Source organism: Somniosus microcephalus, chromosome 14 (assembly GCF_052327205.1).
Source record: "Somniosus microcephalus isolate GS21.2 chromosome 14, FLI_Smic_1.0, whole genome shotgun sequence".
Taxonomy (NCBI): Eukaryota; Metazoa; Chordata; class Chondrichthyes; order Squaliformes; family Somniosidae; genus Somniosus; species Somniosus microcephalus.
This window is the reverse complement of record NC_141000.1, coordinates 98,537,185-98,553,587: the sequence shown is the minus strand read 5'-3', so window position 1 is coordinate 98,553,587 and position 16,403 is coordinate 98,537,185. Positions and strand designations below refer to the sequence as shown.

The 16,403-nt window shown below is 43.4% G+C and overlaps 1 protein-coding gene across 5 annotated transcripts in view; it reads left to right on the top strand.

The window, feature by feature from the left end:
• Positions 1 to 16,403, top strand: part of LOC147107751 (uncharacterized) — a 79,997-nt gene that overhangs the window by 59,507 nt on the left and 4,087 nt on the right. For all 5 annotated transcript variants that reach the window (XM_086007031.1, XM_086007033.1, XM_086007029.1 and 2 more), the window contains 3 exons: positions 6,154 to 6,291; positions 8,069 to 8,158; positions 10,271 to 10,414. In XM_086007031.1, the coding sequence (XP_085863157.1) occupies positions 6,154 to 6,291; positions 8,069 to 8,158; positions 10,271 to 10,414 (372 nt within the window). The remainder of the gene's footprint in view (positions 1 to 6,153; positions 6,292 to 8,068; positions 8,159 to 10,270; positions 10,415 to 16,403) is intronic.

Genomic DNA, 16,403 nt, shown 5'->3' with positions numbered 1-16,403 from the left:
ATCATCTGTCAAGTCATAACTTGACCGATCACAAGCACGTGCGGAAATCCCGAACTTGCGGTCAACTTCAAAGGCGGTATGACGGCGCACTCTCGGAGTACGCCGTCATACCCACCGCAAAATCTGCCCCAATATTTTGAAATCTATGTGCCGGAGAATGCGGAGTAATAGATATCTTCAGGAACAGGGGTGATAGATGAGCAGGACTTGGTGTGGGGTAGGATATTGGAGGCAGAGTTTTAGATTAGATTAGTTGAAGGTTATGTAGGATGGAGCTTGGAAGGCAGCAAGTAGAATTGTCACACGAGTGTAACAGTGAAAGGGTACATCAGGAGGAGGTGGAGCAATTAGATTGAATAACTATAGATAAGGTAGTAGTATTGGGGGGGAAAAAAATTAGTGGAACTCAAAAGTGGAAAATGCACGGGGCCCTGATGGGCATGCATCTTAAAATGCTGAGGGAAGTCCGAGAAGAAATAGTAAAGACTTTGACCGCAATCTTTCAAATATTCTTTGATACAGAAGTTGTGCTGAGAATAGGAGGGTTGCCAGGTAACACTCCTGCTCAGGAAAAGGAGAAAGGGACAAACAGCTAGCTACGTGGATCAGTTAACCTAACATCAGTTGTGGGTAAGCTTCTAGAGGCCGTAAATACAGGATAAAATTAATATTCAGCTACAAAGACACGAGTTAATCAACAAAATGAAAAAGGCAAATCATGTCTCACAAATTTGGGAGAGTTCTTTGAGAAAATAATGGAGTGCATTGATTAAAGGAGATGTAATGGGTGTTGTGTATATCGATTTTTCAAAAGGCATTTGATAAGGTACCTGTCACATTTTAGGATTTATAAAAACTTTTCCACAAGGAAAGATTTTGAAAAAGAAATACTTTTAAATGTATGTTAACTGAATAATGTAGTACTGCAAGTAAAACCGAGAGGGGGTCTGAAACAGTAGGTAGTTACAATGCTAAGGAGCTAGACTTATTGTTTCTTCATAGGCAGTAAATAGTAAACAATTTGCTGTGTTTCTTCACAATGGATAAACCATCTCGTACCTATTGTGTTAGAAGGTTTTTGATCCCTTTCTGACTGAACAATGAGGAGTAAAGTAGAATGTCAGACACTCAAAAGCAGTTTAGCTTTTGCAACAGGAACAGCAGCTTGAGGCTGAAAGGCCCCAAGAAAGGCAGGCTCAAAATAGTAAGGATGCAGAGGAGTTATCCTGTTTTAAGTTAAGGAAGACAACCCACTAAATTGGGGTAGCAGAGCACGTCCGTTATTTTTATATCATTGCTGAAGATATATTGAACTAAGGGAATCTGATCATCACTGTTACTCTGTACATGCTCCTTACAATGAAATAAAGCAGCTTAACAATTCAAACCAAGCCTCACCACATCTAGGGTTAACTCGGTTTGCTTTTGGAGAGATTAAAGAAATGCATGTGCAGAAGATGCAGATATCCGGTTCGGGTCACAAGACAGTCTATTGTTGCATTCCTGGCTCCCGACTGTACAAGTAGACATAGGGCAGTGTGAGTCAACCCCCACTTAAGGGAGCAAAAGACAACATTGAAATCTAGAGTCTACAGCAGACTCGAATTCATAACCGTGCCACATTGGAGGCTTCTTGATAAAATGCAGCCACGTGGTTTTAAAGAGATTATGGCAGAATGGATAGCAAGTTGGTTAAAGGACAGAAAACAGAGATGGGGTTAATTATTTTTTTTGGACTGGAGGGATGTAAACGGTGATATCAGTAATGAGACGATTACACTTCTGGGTATCTATATATATATAAAACGGTCCGTCTTTCCGTCTCTCTTTCCATCTCTCTTTCTGTCTGTCTGTCCGGCTATACAATCAAAAGTTATAGAGCGTACCTACACATATGTTATATCAAAAGAAAGCTTATCATTAGGGGACTCTCATAGGCGTATTTACTTTTTGGTCAGACAAAAATTGTTCGGACAGTATACAAAAAACGTTCAAAAATCCACTCATTACCGGTTGACCAATCCTACCTCTCATTAGTGTTGAGTGACGTGCTGCTTGACCAATCCTACAGTTCAGTGACCTGATGGTTGACCAATTGGTGCGTCACAGGCGGGACCTAATCCTCCAGTCTCCCTAAACTTCGCCGCCATTTTTTTCATCCCCACAGGGACAGCACCAGCCAAACAAACCCCCACATTGCGACTCCGGGAGCGGCAGGTGAGTTTACACACAGCGGGCGGGTCATCCGCAGCGGCTGCCCGTCAACCGCGCCACCCGCGGGGGAGCTCAGCTCGAGTCCGTCTCGCCCCGAGAGCCCAGCCAGGCCTCAAGCGCTAGGCTCGAGACACGCAACGGGCGGGCGAGCTGCAGCTGCTGGCCGTCAACCGCGTGATCCCCTGGGGAGCTCAGCTCGGGTCCGTCTCCGCCCGAGATCCCGGCCGGCCCTCAACCACTAGGCCCCGCACTGCCGGTATCACGACGGCGCTGGGCCTGACGCGCTACCCAGGGAGACGGGAGGGAGGGACGGAGAGAGGGGGAGGGACAGGAGGGAGGGAGAGGAGAGGAGAGGAGAGGGAGGGAGAGAGAGAAGGGACAGACACGGGCAGGGAGACCGCGCGGCCCAAAATTGCCCTGGCAACGCCGGGCACCCGCTGCTAGTAGAATATAAATGATCTGGATTTGAATATAGGCAACAATATAAAAAATTACAAACAACACAAATACGGAGACTGTTAACCGTGAACTTTAAGAGGACATAGACATGTTAGTAGATTGGGCAAATAGATATCAGAGAAAATTTAATGCAGACAAATATGAGGTGATACATTTTGGGAAGAAGAATAAAGAGAGAACATATACACTAAGTGGAAAAACTTTAAAAGTCATAAAGGAGCAGAGACTAAAGGTTTTGGATAAATGGGATCCTAGGCTTTATCATAGAAGCATAGAAATCATAGAAATATGAATAGAGGACATAAGCAAAAAGATAATGCTGAACCTCTGCAAATCATTGTTCATGCTGCAGTTAAAATATTGTGTTCAGTTTTGGATGACCTACATTAGGAAGGATGTCAGGGCCATGCAAGGGGTACAGAAGAGATTCACTACGACGATACTGGGCATGAGAGGCTTTAGTTAAGAGGTGAGATTTGAGAAACTGGGGCTTTATTCCTTAGAACAGAGGAGGTTAAGTGGAGATCTGATCGAGGTGTTTGAAACTATGAAGGATTTTGATAAGTAAGCAGAGGAAAACTATTTCCACTGGTCAGTGAGCTGGTTACTGGAAGGCATAGGTTTAAGATAGTCACTAATAGGACAAAGGGAGAGTTTAGGAGAATTATTTTTATGCAGAGGGTTGTTGGGACATGGAATGCCCTACCAGAAACTGCGATGGAAGCGGAATCCATGTAGCTTTTTAAAAAGGGGAGTGGATAAATATTTGAAGAAGAAATGGAGAAGGGGAGGGAATGGACTTAATTTGCTGGCTCTTTCAAAGTGTTGGCACAGACATAATGGACCAAATAACCTTTGCTGTAAAATTCTATGAGTCGTTCTCCATTATTCAACTGTGATCTGCTGCCCTCCATGGGCAACACCCCAACCCAGCAGCACAGAAACCATCATGCCACATGAGAATTTAATCATCCCAATCTATATCTAACCCTATGACTTTCAATCCCATTCTGAACCAGATGTTTATACTGAACCAGATGTTTACACAATTTATTTTTTGAAGGAGTTAATAAACATAGCATCTAAATAGCTACTAATTCATTGGGGAAAAGTAATTTCTTCTTCCTAATCTTGCTCGAGGCTTTTAAACTTGCATATCCCAGTTCTGCGCTCGGTCTACATCAAATGGCCTGCGTGCAGGTCCATTATCTGTAGCTCTCAGCATTTTAAAGACCTTAATGTAATTTTCCCTGCAGTCATCTCTTCTCAGCAAATACATGTTCAGCTGAGCAAGTCTGTCTTCAAAACTCAAACACCTGAAAAATCACTTTTCCAAAAGAAAAACCAGCCCAAACTTCTGTCAGAAATTAAATTCCCAATACCTGAAATCATCTTTGTTGCTCACCCTCTAAACCTTCTCGAGCAATAATATCCTTCCTGTAATTAGGTAACCAGAACCAATGCTTTACATAGCAAAAATACAACCTCATTGCAGCCCAGAACCACACTTTGTAATGTAGCTAAGCACTGTGGTGATGATTTCGTGGATTTATTCACTATAACACATGGATCTCTTTGCTGATCATTCTATACTACTAATCCACGTAACACAAACTCTCTTTTGGTTCCCTGCGCTGATTTTAATTATCTATGTATGTCAAATTCCATTTTTCACACATTGGCCCAGTTAACCTAGATATCTAAATCCTTCTGAATCTGTTTGCATCATTCATCATTATTTGCTGTGCTCCCTATTTTGTAGCATCTGTAAATTTAGAAATTTTGCCGATGATACATTTGTCCAAGTCATAGACTAACCCCTGAGGTACCCTGCTAATTATGTCTTTGGAGCCTAAAAAGGTCTCATTTAAGACTACTCTGTTTCCTGTGGGGTTTTTATTGTGCTGATCAAGCTAAGGGATGTTGGTGCTGGGGAATGAAGGTCTTCCATTTTAGGCACCCATTGTCAGCATCAATACTTTCCCAGCTCAGGTATATCACAGCCAGGTACAGATTAAAGCTCCCTCTACTCTGTTCCAACAATGTACCTCAGCCCTAACTGCACCAGTATATTTCTACCATTTTCTTCTCTAAGTGAGAAATTGGGGGCAGTTTAGTGCTGTAGGCCTATGCCTACTAGGAATTAGAGCGAGACTGCTCACATAGGACTCGTACAGCCAGCAGACATATAACAGGAGACTTTCCTCCCATCAGTCTGGCCTGGATTTGAATCCAGGTCCTCATAGAATCATAGAAAGTTATAACACGGAAGGAGGCCATTTCAGCCCATCGTGTTCGCGCCGGCCAACAAAGAGCTATCCAGCCTAATCCCACTTCCCAGCTCTTGGTCCGTAGCCCTGCAGGTTACAGCATCCCAAGTGCACATCCAAGTACTTTTTAAATGTGGTTAGGGTTCCTGCCTCTACCACCCTTTCAGGCAGTGAGTTCCAGACCCCCACAACCCTCTGGATGAAGAAATTTCCCCTCTACACCTTCCACCAATTACTTTAAATCTGTGCCCCCTGGTTTTTGACCCCTTTGCTAAAGGAAATGGGTCCTTTCTATCCACTTTATGCCCCATATCATTTTATACACCTCAGTAAAGTCTCCCCTCAGCCTCCTCTGTTCCAAGGAAAACAGACCCAGCCTATCCAGTCTTTCCTCATAGCTAAGATTCTCTACTCCCGGCAACATCCTTGTAAATCTCCTCTGTACCCTCTCTAGTGCAATCACATCTTTCCTGTAATGTGGTGACCAGAACTGCACGCAGTACTCTAGCTGAGGCCTAACTAGTGTTTTATACAGTTGAAGCATAACCCCCCTGCTCTTGCCTTTATTAGCCATGGCATAGAATACAAGCATTCCGTATGCCTTCTTAACCACCTTATCTACCTGGCCTGCTACCTTCAGGAATCTGTGGACATGCACTCCATGATCTCTTTGTTCCTCTGCACTACTCAGTGCCCTACCTTTTAATGTGTATTCCCTTTCCTTGTTAGCCCTCCCCAAATGCATTACCTCACACTTCTCTGGATTGAACTCCATTTGCCACTGTTCTGCTCACCTGACCAATTTATTGATATCTTCCTGCAGTCTACAGCTTCCTTCTTCAGTATCAACCACACAGCCGATTTTAGATGAAAGGCTAGTATCTAACCCATTGCGTTACCTGGTTCGCTAGATGTCACATTTCTAAGTCAAAAATGTGTATCTAGGGTTCATAAATACTTATTAGATGTTGATATTTGTGATATTAACTTTTATTTGTAAAAGAATTATAAAACTTCATGGTGTAAAAGTTTAACTTTTCTCTTGCCATCAGCTGTTGTCTTCTGAGTGAAAATGTTGAACTGATCTAGTACACCGCAGTAAAGAAAACTCAATTGTCATTTATATTTAAGTACAGTTCTAAATATGATTGATTTATTTGCTATACTATAAAAGAAACCTCCTCTGAACTCCATTTCTGTACCTTTTTAGTATTTTAATTCTGTAAGTTACGTGATTGGTGGAGAAGTCTATACACTGCAAGATATTGAAAATGGTGTACTTCGTGGGAACCGCAAAGGCATCGCTCAGATGATGAAGCCGTTCTCGAAGGGTGATCCACGTCTTAAGGTCAATTATTGATTGTCTCTTTGTGTGTACAGATAATTACCCATAGACTTCTGCATATTGTTGGGAAAACAAATTTGTCTTTGCATTGAGTGTATATTCCTATTCCTTGTTTTACTTCCCAAAATGTGTTCACCTCAAACTTAGGAGATGGTGTGGAAATCCCTGACAGGATATCATAGCAGCATATGCCTTTACCCTGCCTGAGATGCAACTGTTTAAGACCCATGAAATCCCATCAGCAAAGATTTCTTTCAAACTAAGAATCAAGAAAAAATTTAGCAAGAGTTAGTTACACCTGCCCAATATAGCCAAGCGAATTCAAATCTCGAAGCTGAGAGTTTGGTTGGGGCAGAGGGTAATCCTACTCGAACCATTGGGCTGATCCAGCTAAATTTTCAGATTGCTGACAAATGAATGTTTTAAATAGTACAGTAAAGTAGCTGACCAGAACTATTTTTGAAAAGATGAACTACACAGGAAATTAATTTTAAATCTTTGAGTTATTGTCGTCTATATTTACATGTCACCTAAATGACCTGAAATACTGGTCCTCTTACATTCTACTGTAAAACTCAAGTAATCTACAAAAATTCTGGTATCAACCTTGTTCTGTAAACCAAACCCTGTATACAATTACTATATCAATTTGTAATAATTAGCTCAAAGTTTTAATATTAAATTTTTTTTTTTTCAATTTTCTTCCTCACCGCTCCACATTTATTTGGGTCATGTTTTAAGCTGACTTCTATATGACTCGGTGCTATCATTGAAAGCATCTGTTTGACTATTAAATGTAATATTACATCAAATACTGTAAGTAGAGTGCTTTTAAGCTTGTTTTACTGTTTTGAAAATGTAAAGTTTAACAGCTCAGGGAACCTGAAAATCCTAACAATATAATATTTTAAAATCCAAATCAATCAGAACTAATGTTGTAAGGCATATGTATTTGAGAATGTAAACGTTAGAATTTGCATCTCATCATTGTGTATTTGTCACACATTTAAGCTGGTGTGTTTTAAACATTTTAAATGTGACATAAAAACAGAAAATGCTGGAAATACTCAGCAGGTCAGGCAGCATCTGCAGAGAGAGAAACAAAGTTAACGTTTCAGGTCGATGACCTTACATCAGAACTGCAAAAAGTTAGTTGTAACAAGTTTTAAGCAAGTACAGATGCAGGGGAGGAAAGAACAAAAGGGAAGGTCTGTGAGAGGGTGGAAGGCAGGAGAGATTAAATGACAAAAGGGCAGGTGGGGTGGTAATGGGGCAAGTAAAGAAACAAAAGATGGGGCTAGATGAGGTGTAAATGGCAATAGCAGGATCATTACCAACAACTGCTGTCCGAAAAATGGGAGCAGTGGTTATGATCTGAAATGGTTGAATTCATTGTTGAGTCCGAAAGGCAGTAAAGTGCCTAATCGAAAAACGATGGTGCTGTTCCTCGAGCTTCTCTTGAGCTTCATTAGAACAGTGTAGGAGGCCAAGGATACAGAGGTCCAGGGCCCCAAACACTTCTTCCAGGTGAAACAGCGATTTACTTGCACTTCTTTCAATTGCTGCTCACGATGCAGCTTCCTCTACATCGGGGAGATCAAATGCAGATTGGGTGATCACTTTGCGGAACACCTCCATTCAGTCCGCAAGCGTGACCCTGAGCTTCCAGTCGCTTGCCATTTTAATTCTCCACCCCTGGCCTCCGACACCGTTCTAAACAAGCATCTCTGCAGTATTTTGCTGTTTTATTTTAAATGTGACTCCAGCTTTAATTTTTCAGACTGCACTGGAGGAAGTGGAACCACTTATTCATTTTGCTTTAAACTGTGGCGTCCTAAGTTGCCCTCCAATCAAGACCTACTCTGCCCAGGTTTGTTGCCATTACCATTTTAAAGCACTGTTCAAAGATTTTTTGTGTCATCTCCCCTTGCCTTCAATGAGGATGAGGTTTTAGAATGACCTCTGGAATTTTAAACCTCATAATTAACTGCCTATGGTTTTCAGTAATCCATTCTCTCTTTCTATCTTTTGATATTATTAGAATCCTATTTTAAATCTTGTTATGATGGAAAGCTCCAAGAAAAAACTTGTTGGCCATGATGGAGATAGCAAGGCAAATTGAGTGGCCCAATAGAAGATGCCAACTCCACTGACCAACTTGAATTGGAAAGCTCACAAACACACAAAGCAGAATTAGAAAACGGCTCACATATATTGCAATGTAACAAGGGAGTTTGAAGGTTGCTCACAGAATGTTCAGGCAGTATTTAAGTTCTATCTCTAAATGTAAAAAAAATTAGAACTGTACAATTTACCAGAAGTATGCACATTCATTGCCCGTTCTGTGCTCAGTGAGCTGATCTCAGACAGGAAACTTTTTGACTAATCTGCTGGAATTTTTTGAGGAAGTAACTGGTAAAATAGATGGGGGAGAGCCAGTGGATGTGGTGTACCTTGACTTCCAGAAAGCCTTCGATAAGGTTCCACACAAAAGATTATCATGCAAAATTAAGGCTCATGGGATTGGGGGCAAAGTATTAACGTGGATAGAGAACTGGCTGGCGGATAGAAAACAGAGAGTTGGAATAAACGGCTCGTTTTCGGAGTGGCAGGCAGTGACCAGCGGGGTGCCGCAAGGATCTGTCCTGGGACCCCAGCTGTTCACAATATATACAAATGATCTGGATCAGGGAATTGGATGCAATATTTCCAAATTCGCTGACGACACTAAACTAGGAGGAGGGGTGGGCTCTGATGAGGATGTCAGGAGGCTACAGTGCGATTTGGACAGGTTGGGGGAATGGGCAGATACGTGGCAGATGCACTATAATGTGGATAAATGCGAGGTTATCCACTTTGGGGGTAAAAACAGGAGGGTAGATTATTATCTAAATGGCAATAGATTGGGAGATGGGGAAGTGCAGAGGGACCTGGGTGTTCTTGTGCACCAGTCACTGAAGGAGAGCATGCAGGTGCAACAGGCGATCAAGAAGGCAAATGGTATGTTGGCCTTCATATCAAGGGGGTTCGAGTATAGGAATAGGGATACCTTACTACAGCTGTACAAGGTGCTGGTGAGACCGCATCTGGAGTATTGTGTACAGTTTTGGTCGCCCCATCTGCGGAAGGATGTTCTTGCCATGGAAAGAGTGCAACGGCGATTCACCAGGCTGATACCTGGAATGGCGGGAATGACCTACGAAGAGAGATTAAATAGTTTGGGCTTGTACTCACTGGAGTTTAGAAGATTGAGAGGGGATCTCATCGAAACATATAAAATTATGGCAGGCCTGGACAGGCTGAATTCAGAGAGAATGTTTCCAATGGCCGGGGAGCACAGAACCAGGGGCCACAGTCTAAAAATAGCGGGCAAATCATTTAAAACAGAGATGAGGAAGAATTTCTTCACTCAAAGAGTGGTGAGCCTGTGGAATTCCCTGCCACAGAGGGCTGTGAAGGCTAATTCAATAAATATTTTCAAGAGAGAATTGGATATATTTCTGAAGGCTAAGGGGATTAAGGGTTACGGAGAAAAGGCGGGGACGGGGTACTGAACTGGTAAGATCAGCTATGATCTCAGACGAAGATCAGCCATGATCTCATTGAATGGCGGAGCAGGCTCGAAGGGCCGAATGGCCTACTCCTGTTCCTATCTCTATGTTTCTATGTTTCTATGAAACAATGGGGTGTGCTACGATTGGCCTTTGTGCCCCCGAGTTAGGGAGAGGCAAGAGCAGCCAGGGCTATTGAGTGATCCCTGCGGAGAGTGCATTTGTTCAGGCATTGATGGAGGATAGAATTGGGCTTGGTTGTTTTGTCCGCCACAATTGAATGGCCTTCTGACATTCACTGAGCGCACACATGAAATACTGGCCACATGGGTACGAGACAAGGCCTTTAAAAGAAAATTAGTTGGGGTGGGGTGGGGGCAGATGATGTAGAGCTTGGTAAATCAAAAATGTATTTTATTCTATAATTACAGGAAATTGACAAACAGCTGAAGATTTCAACTCAAGCTTTTCTTGATGGCGCCGATGGCTGCCAAGTTGATGTGTCCAAAAAGGAAGTTCGCCTGAGCCAGATTTTCAAGTGGTACAAGATTGATTTTGGTGGAACAGATGAAAAGGTAACTCGCACTAAGTCCCGTTCACCCATCACCCCTGCGTTCGCTGACCTACATTGGCTCCCGGTTAAGCAACGCCTCGGTTTCAAAATCCTGATCCTTATTTTCAAATCCCTCCATGGCCTCACCCCTCCTTATCTCTGTAATCTCCTCCAGCCCCACAACCCCTCCCCCTACCCCACCCGAGTTATCTGCGCTGCTCTAATTCTACCCTCTTGAGCATCCCTGATAAAAATTGCTCAACCATTGGTGGTCGTGCCTTATGTTGCCTAGGCCCTAAGCTCTGGAATTCCCTGCCTAAACCTCTCCGCCTCTCTACCTCTTTCCTCCTTTAAGACACTCCTTAAAACCTACCTCTTTAGCAAGCTTTTGGTCACCTGCCCTAATTTCACATTGCTCGGTGTCAAATCTTTTGCCTGAAAATACTCCTGTGAAGCGCCTTGGGAAGTTTTACTATGTTAAAGGCGCTATATAAATACTTGGTGGTGGTGTTGTAAAGAAATGATCATGTGAATTTTCACTCCGTTTTTAAACGAGAGTGAAAATAAACTGAATGAAGTATATGATTATAATATAACACTATTTTGAGACAATATTTCATTTATATCGATCAATGGATTAAAATGTTCAACATTAAGAAAGGTCTCTAAGAAAACTGAATTACATTTCATCTTTTTATCATTGCCACACAACTTGATCCTGCAGGTAGGAAAACTACATCTAGTTTATTTACATCTATAATACAGCTGTTATTTCAGGGACTATGCAAGCCACTCAGCAATGCATGAATGTGACTATCAGCATCTTTTGGCTTAAAAATGATATCTGAAAACATTTGGCAAGTACTAGGTCCCAAATGTCTGTCTAAAAATAGACAGTTATAATAGTAGCAAAATCAACAAGAAATCCTGTATCTAGATGCAATTAACTTAATTGGATCTTCTGAAAAATTGACTTGCAACCCTCCCAAACTATTTGTCATAAACTGGAAGAGGATGACGGGTCAGGGAATTAACGTTTTAAAGAAAAACTTTCATGGATCACTTTCTCCCAATTTGGCAGCTAAACAGTTTTTAAAAAATTTGTTCATGGGATGTGGGCATCGCTGGCAAGGCCAGCATTTATTGCCCATCCCTAGTTGCCCCTAAGAAGGTGGTGGTGAGCCACCTTCTTGAACCGCTGCAGTCCATGTGGTGAAGGTACTCCCACAGTGCTGTTAGGGAGGGAGTTCCAGGAATTTGACCCAGCGACGATGAACCAATGTTGATATACTTCCAAGTCAGGATGGTGTGACTTGGAGGGGACCTTGGAGGTGGTGGTGTTCCCATGCGTCTGCTGCCCTTGTCCTTCTAGGTGGTAGAGGTTGCGGGGTTGGGAGGTGCTGCCGAAGAAGCCTTGGTGAGTTGTTGCAGTGCATCTTGTAGATGGTACACACTGCAACCGCGGTACGCCAGTGGTGGAGGGAGTGCCAATCAAACAGGCTGCTTTGTCTTGGATGGTGTCGAGCTTCTTGTGTTGTTGGAGCTGCACTCATCCAGGCAAGTGGAGAGTATTCCATCACAGTCCTGACTTGTGCCTTGTAGATGGTGGAAAGGCTTTGGGGAGTCAGGAGGTGAGACACTCGCCGCAGAATACCCAGCCTCTGACGTGCTCTTGTTGCCACAGTATTAATGTAGCTGGTCCAGTCAAGTTTCTGGGCAATAGTGACTCCCAGGATATTGATGGTGGGGGATTCGGCAATGGTAATGCCGTTGAATGTCAAGGGGAGGAGGTTAGACGCTCATTTGTTGCAGATAGTCATTGCCTGGCACTTGTGTGGCCTGAATGTTACCTGCCACTTAACATAGAAACATAGAAGATCGGAGCAGGAGTAGGCCATTCGGCCCCTCGAGCCTGCTCCGCCATTCGATGAGATCATGGCTGATCATCCAAACTCAGTACCCCGTACCTGCCATCTCCCCATATCCCTTGATACCTTTAGCTCTAAGAAATATATCTAACTCCTTCTTGAATATATTTAAAGACTTGGCCTCAACCGCCTTCTGTGGTAGAGAATTCCACAGGTTCACCACTCTCTGGGTGAAGAAATTCTTCCTCATCTCTGTCCTAAATGGCTTACCCCTTATCCTTAGACTGTGACCCCTGGTTCTGGACTCTCCGACCATCGGGAACATTCTACCTGCATCTAGTTTATCCAGACCTGTCAGAATTTTATAAGTTTCGATGAGATCCCCTCTCATTCTTCTAAACTCCAGCGAGTATAAGCCCAATCGACCCAATCTCTCCTCATACGTCATTCCTGCCATCCCAGGGATCAGCCTTGTGAATCTTCGCTGAACTCCTTCCATGGCAAGAACATCCTTCCTCAGATAAGGCGACCAAAACTGCACACGGTACTCAAGGTGTGGTCTCACCAAGGCCCTGTACAACTGCAGCAGGACATCCTTGCTCCTGTACTCAAACCCTTTTGCTATGAAGGCCAACATACCATTTGCCTTCTTCACCGCCTGCTGCACCTGCATGTTTACCTTCAGCGACTGGTGCACAACGACACCCAGGTCTCGTTCCACTTCCCCTTCTCCCAATCTATTGCCATTCAGATAATAGTCTGCCTTTCTGTTTTTGACACCAAAGTGGATAACCTCGCATTTATCCACGTTATATTGCATCTGCCGCGCTTCTGCCCAGTCACCCAACCTGTCCAAATCATCCTGGAGTTTCTCGGTATCCTCCTCGCAGCACACACCCACCCAGCTTTGTGTCGTCTGCAAACTTGGAGATATTACATCTAGTTCCCTTATCTAGATCATTAATGTATATTGTGAATAGCTGGGGTCCAAGGACCGATCCCTGCGGTACCCCACTAGTCACTGCCTGCCACTCGGAAAAAGACCCGTTAATTCCTACTCTCTGCTTTCTGTCCGCCAACCAGTTCTCTATCCAATCAATACCTTGCCCCCAATCCCATGTGCCTTAACTTTACACTTTACGCGAATCTCTTATGCGGGACCTTATCGAAAGCCTTTTGAAAGTCCAAATACACCACATCTACTGGTTCTCCCTTATCTATTTTCCCAGTTACATCCTCAAAAAATTCCAGTAGATTAGTCGAGCACGATTTACCTTTTGTAAATCCATGTTGACTTTGTCCGATCCTGTCACTGTTTTCCAAGTGCTCAGCTATTACATCCTTTATAATGGACTCTTGCATTTTCCCCACTACCGATATCAGGCTTACCGGTCTGTAATTCCCCGCTTTCCCTCTACCACCCTTTTTGAATAGTGGGGTAACATTAGCTACCCTCCAATCCATGGGTACTGTTCCAGAGTCTATCAAGTTCTGGAAGATGACCAGCAATGCATCTACTATTTCTAGGGCCACTTCCTTAAGTACCCTAGGATGTAGATTATCAGGCCCTGGGGATTTATCGGCCTTCAATCCCGTCAATTTCCCTAACACCATTTCCCTACAAATACTGATTTATTTCAGTTCCTCCCTCTCATCAGACCCTATGTTCTCCAACATCTCTGGGAGGTTATTTGTGTCCTCCTTTGTGAAGACAGAACCAAAATATGCATTTAATTGGTCTTCCATTTCTTTGTTCCCCATTATAACTTCCCCTGCTTCTGACTGCAAGGGACCTACACTTGATTTCACTAATCTTTTTCTCTTCACATATCTATAAAAGCTCTTACAGTCAGTTTTTATGTTCCCTGCAAGCTTACTTTCATATTCTATTTTCCCCTTAATTAATCCCTTTGTCCTCCTTTGTTGAATCCTAAACTGCTCCCAATCCTCAGGGTTACTGCTTTTTCTGGCCAATTTATATGCCCTCTCCTTGGATCTTATGCTATCCCTAATTTCCCTTGTTAGCCACGGTTGAGTCACACTTTTTGTTTTATTCTTATCCCAAACTGGGATGAATAATTTCTGTAGTTCATCCATGCGGTCTTTGAATGTTTGCCATTGCCTATCCATCGTCAGCCCTTTGAGTGACATTCTCCAATCAATCCTACCCAATTCGCGCCTCATACCATCGTAGTTTCCTTTATTTAAATTCAGGACCCTAGTCTCCGAGTCAACTACTTCACTCTCCATCCTAATGAAGAATTCTATCATATTATGATCGCTCTGACCCAAGGGGCCTCGTACAAGATTGCTAATTAATCCTCTCTCATTACATAATACCCAGTCTAAGATGGCCTGATCTCTGGTTGGTTCCTCGACATATTGTTCCAGAAAACCATCCCGTAAACATTCTAGGAATTCCTCCTCCACAGTATTTTTACTAATTTGGTTAGCCCAATCTATATGTAAATTAAAGTCACCCATGATGACTGCTGTGCCCTTATTGCACGCGTCTCTAATTTCCCGTTTAATGCCATCCCCAACCTCCGTATTACTGTTTGGAGGTCTATATACCACTCCCACTAACGTTTTCTGCTCCTTGATATTTCTCAGTTCTACCCATACAGATTCCGCATCATCAGAGTTAATATCCTTCCTTTCAATTGTGTTAATCCCCTCTTTAACCAGCAATGCTACCCCACCTCCCTTTTTTGCCTATCCTTCCTAAATATTGAATACCCCTGGATGTTGAGTTCCCAGCCTTGGCCACCCTGGAGCCATGTTTCTGTAATCCCAATCAAATCATATTCGTTTACCTCTATTTGCGCAGCTAATTCATCCACCTTGTTCCGAATGTTCCTTGCATTAAGACACAAAGCCTTCAGGCTTGTTTTTTTAACGCTCTCAGACCTATATGAATTATTATTTACTGTGACCATGTTTGATTTAAACCGTTGAGTTCTTTGCCTTCTAATTTAGTTTTTCTCCTTCCTGTCTTTTGCCTTTTTCCTTGTTTCCCTTTCCTCTGTCTCCCTGCTCAGGTTCCCAACCCCCTGCCACTTTAGTTTAAACCCTCCCCAACAGCACTAGCAAACACTCCCCCTAGGACATCGGTCCCGGTCCTGCCCAGGTGCAAACCGTCCCGTTTGTACTGGTCCCACCTCTCCCAGAACCGGTTCCAATGTCCAAGGAATTTGCATCCCTCCCCCTTGCACCATTCCTCTAGCCACGTATTCATCAGCCCAAGCCTGAATGTCGTCCAGGTCTTGCTGCATGCGGGCATGGACTGCTTCATTATCTGAGGAGTTGCGAATGGCGCTGAACACTGCAGTCATCAGCGAACATCCCCACTTCTGACCTTATGATGGAGGGAAGGTCATTGATGAAGCAGCTGAAGATGGTTGGGCCTAGGACACTGCCCAATTCCTGCAGCGATGTTCTGGGGCTGTGATGATTGACCGCCAACCACCACAGCCATCTTTCTTTGGGCTAGGTGCAGTGAGAACACTTTTCCTTACATTTATTTGTGAAGCACTGTGGGTGTTTCTTATGTCAAAGGTACTACAGGAAACTTTCGTTTATCCGGAGGTTAAATGTCCGGAAAGCTCTATCTACCGGCAAAATTCAGGAGTCGGTTCAGATAATTTTTTTTCTTTTCATTGCTTCTATTCTCCAGTCCTGGCTCTGCAAACATCTCTGTAGCTAAGCAACAGCTTCAGCTAGACGCTTGCAAGCTGCGCCGACTGTTTTGAAGCTGTTAATAAACAACAGGGTTTGTTGCTTCACACGGAGCTCTGAGCTCCGTATGTTTTAACATTAGCGCTGGTTTCTACGGCAGTTTTGATCTAACGGCACCAGTTCGGTCCCGTCGGTGCCGGATACCAGAAAGTTTCCTGTATGTAAATGAGAGTTGTTAAATTATTTAGCACGATTACTGGCTTGATGGTTTCATTTTAAGGCTTCAAGGCCTAGTTGTTAGTGACCCCAAGCTTAGGTTTTTAAAGTCTGCTGCAAGAGGTGGCTCTTTGGCTGATCAAGCCCACTCCATCCAAAGATCATGGCCCCGATTTTTGGCTTGTGTGGGAAATGGTCGGGTTTCCCCGAATGTGGGGTTTCTGACACACACAAAAAAGTGTCAGCCAG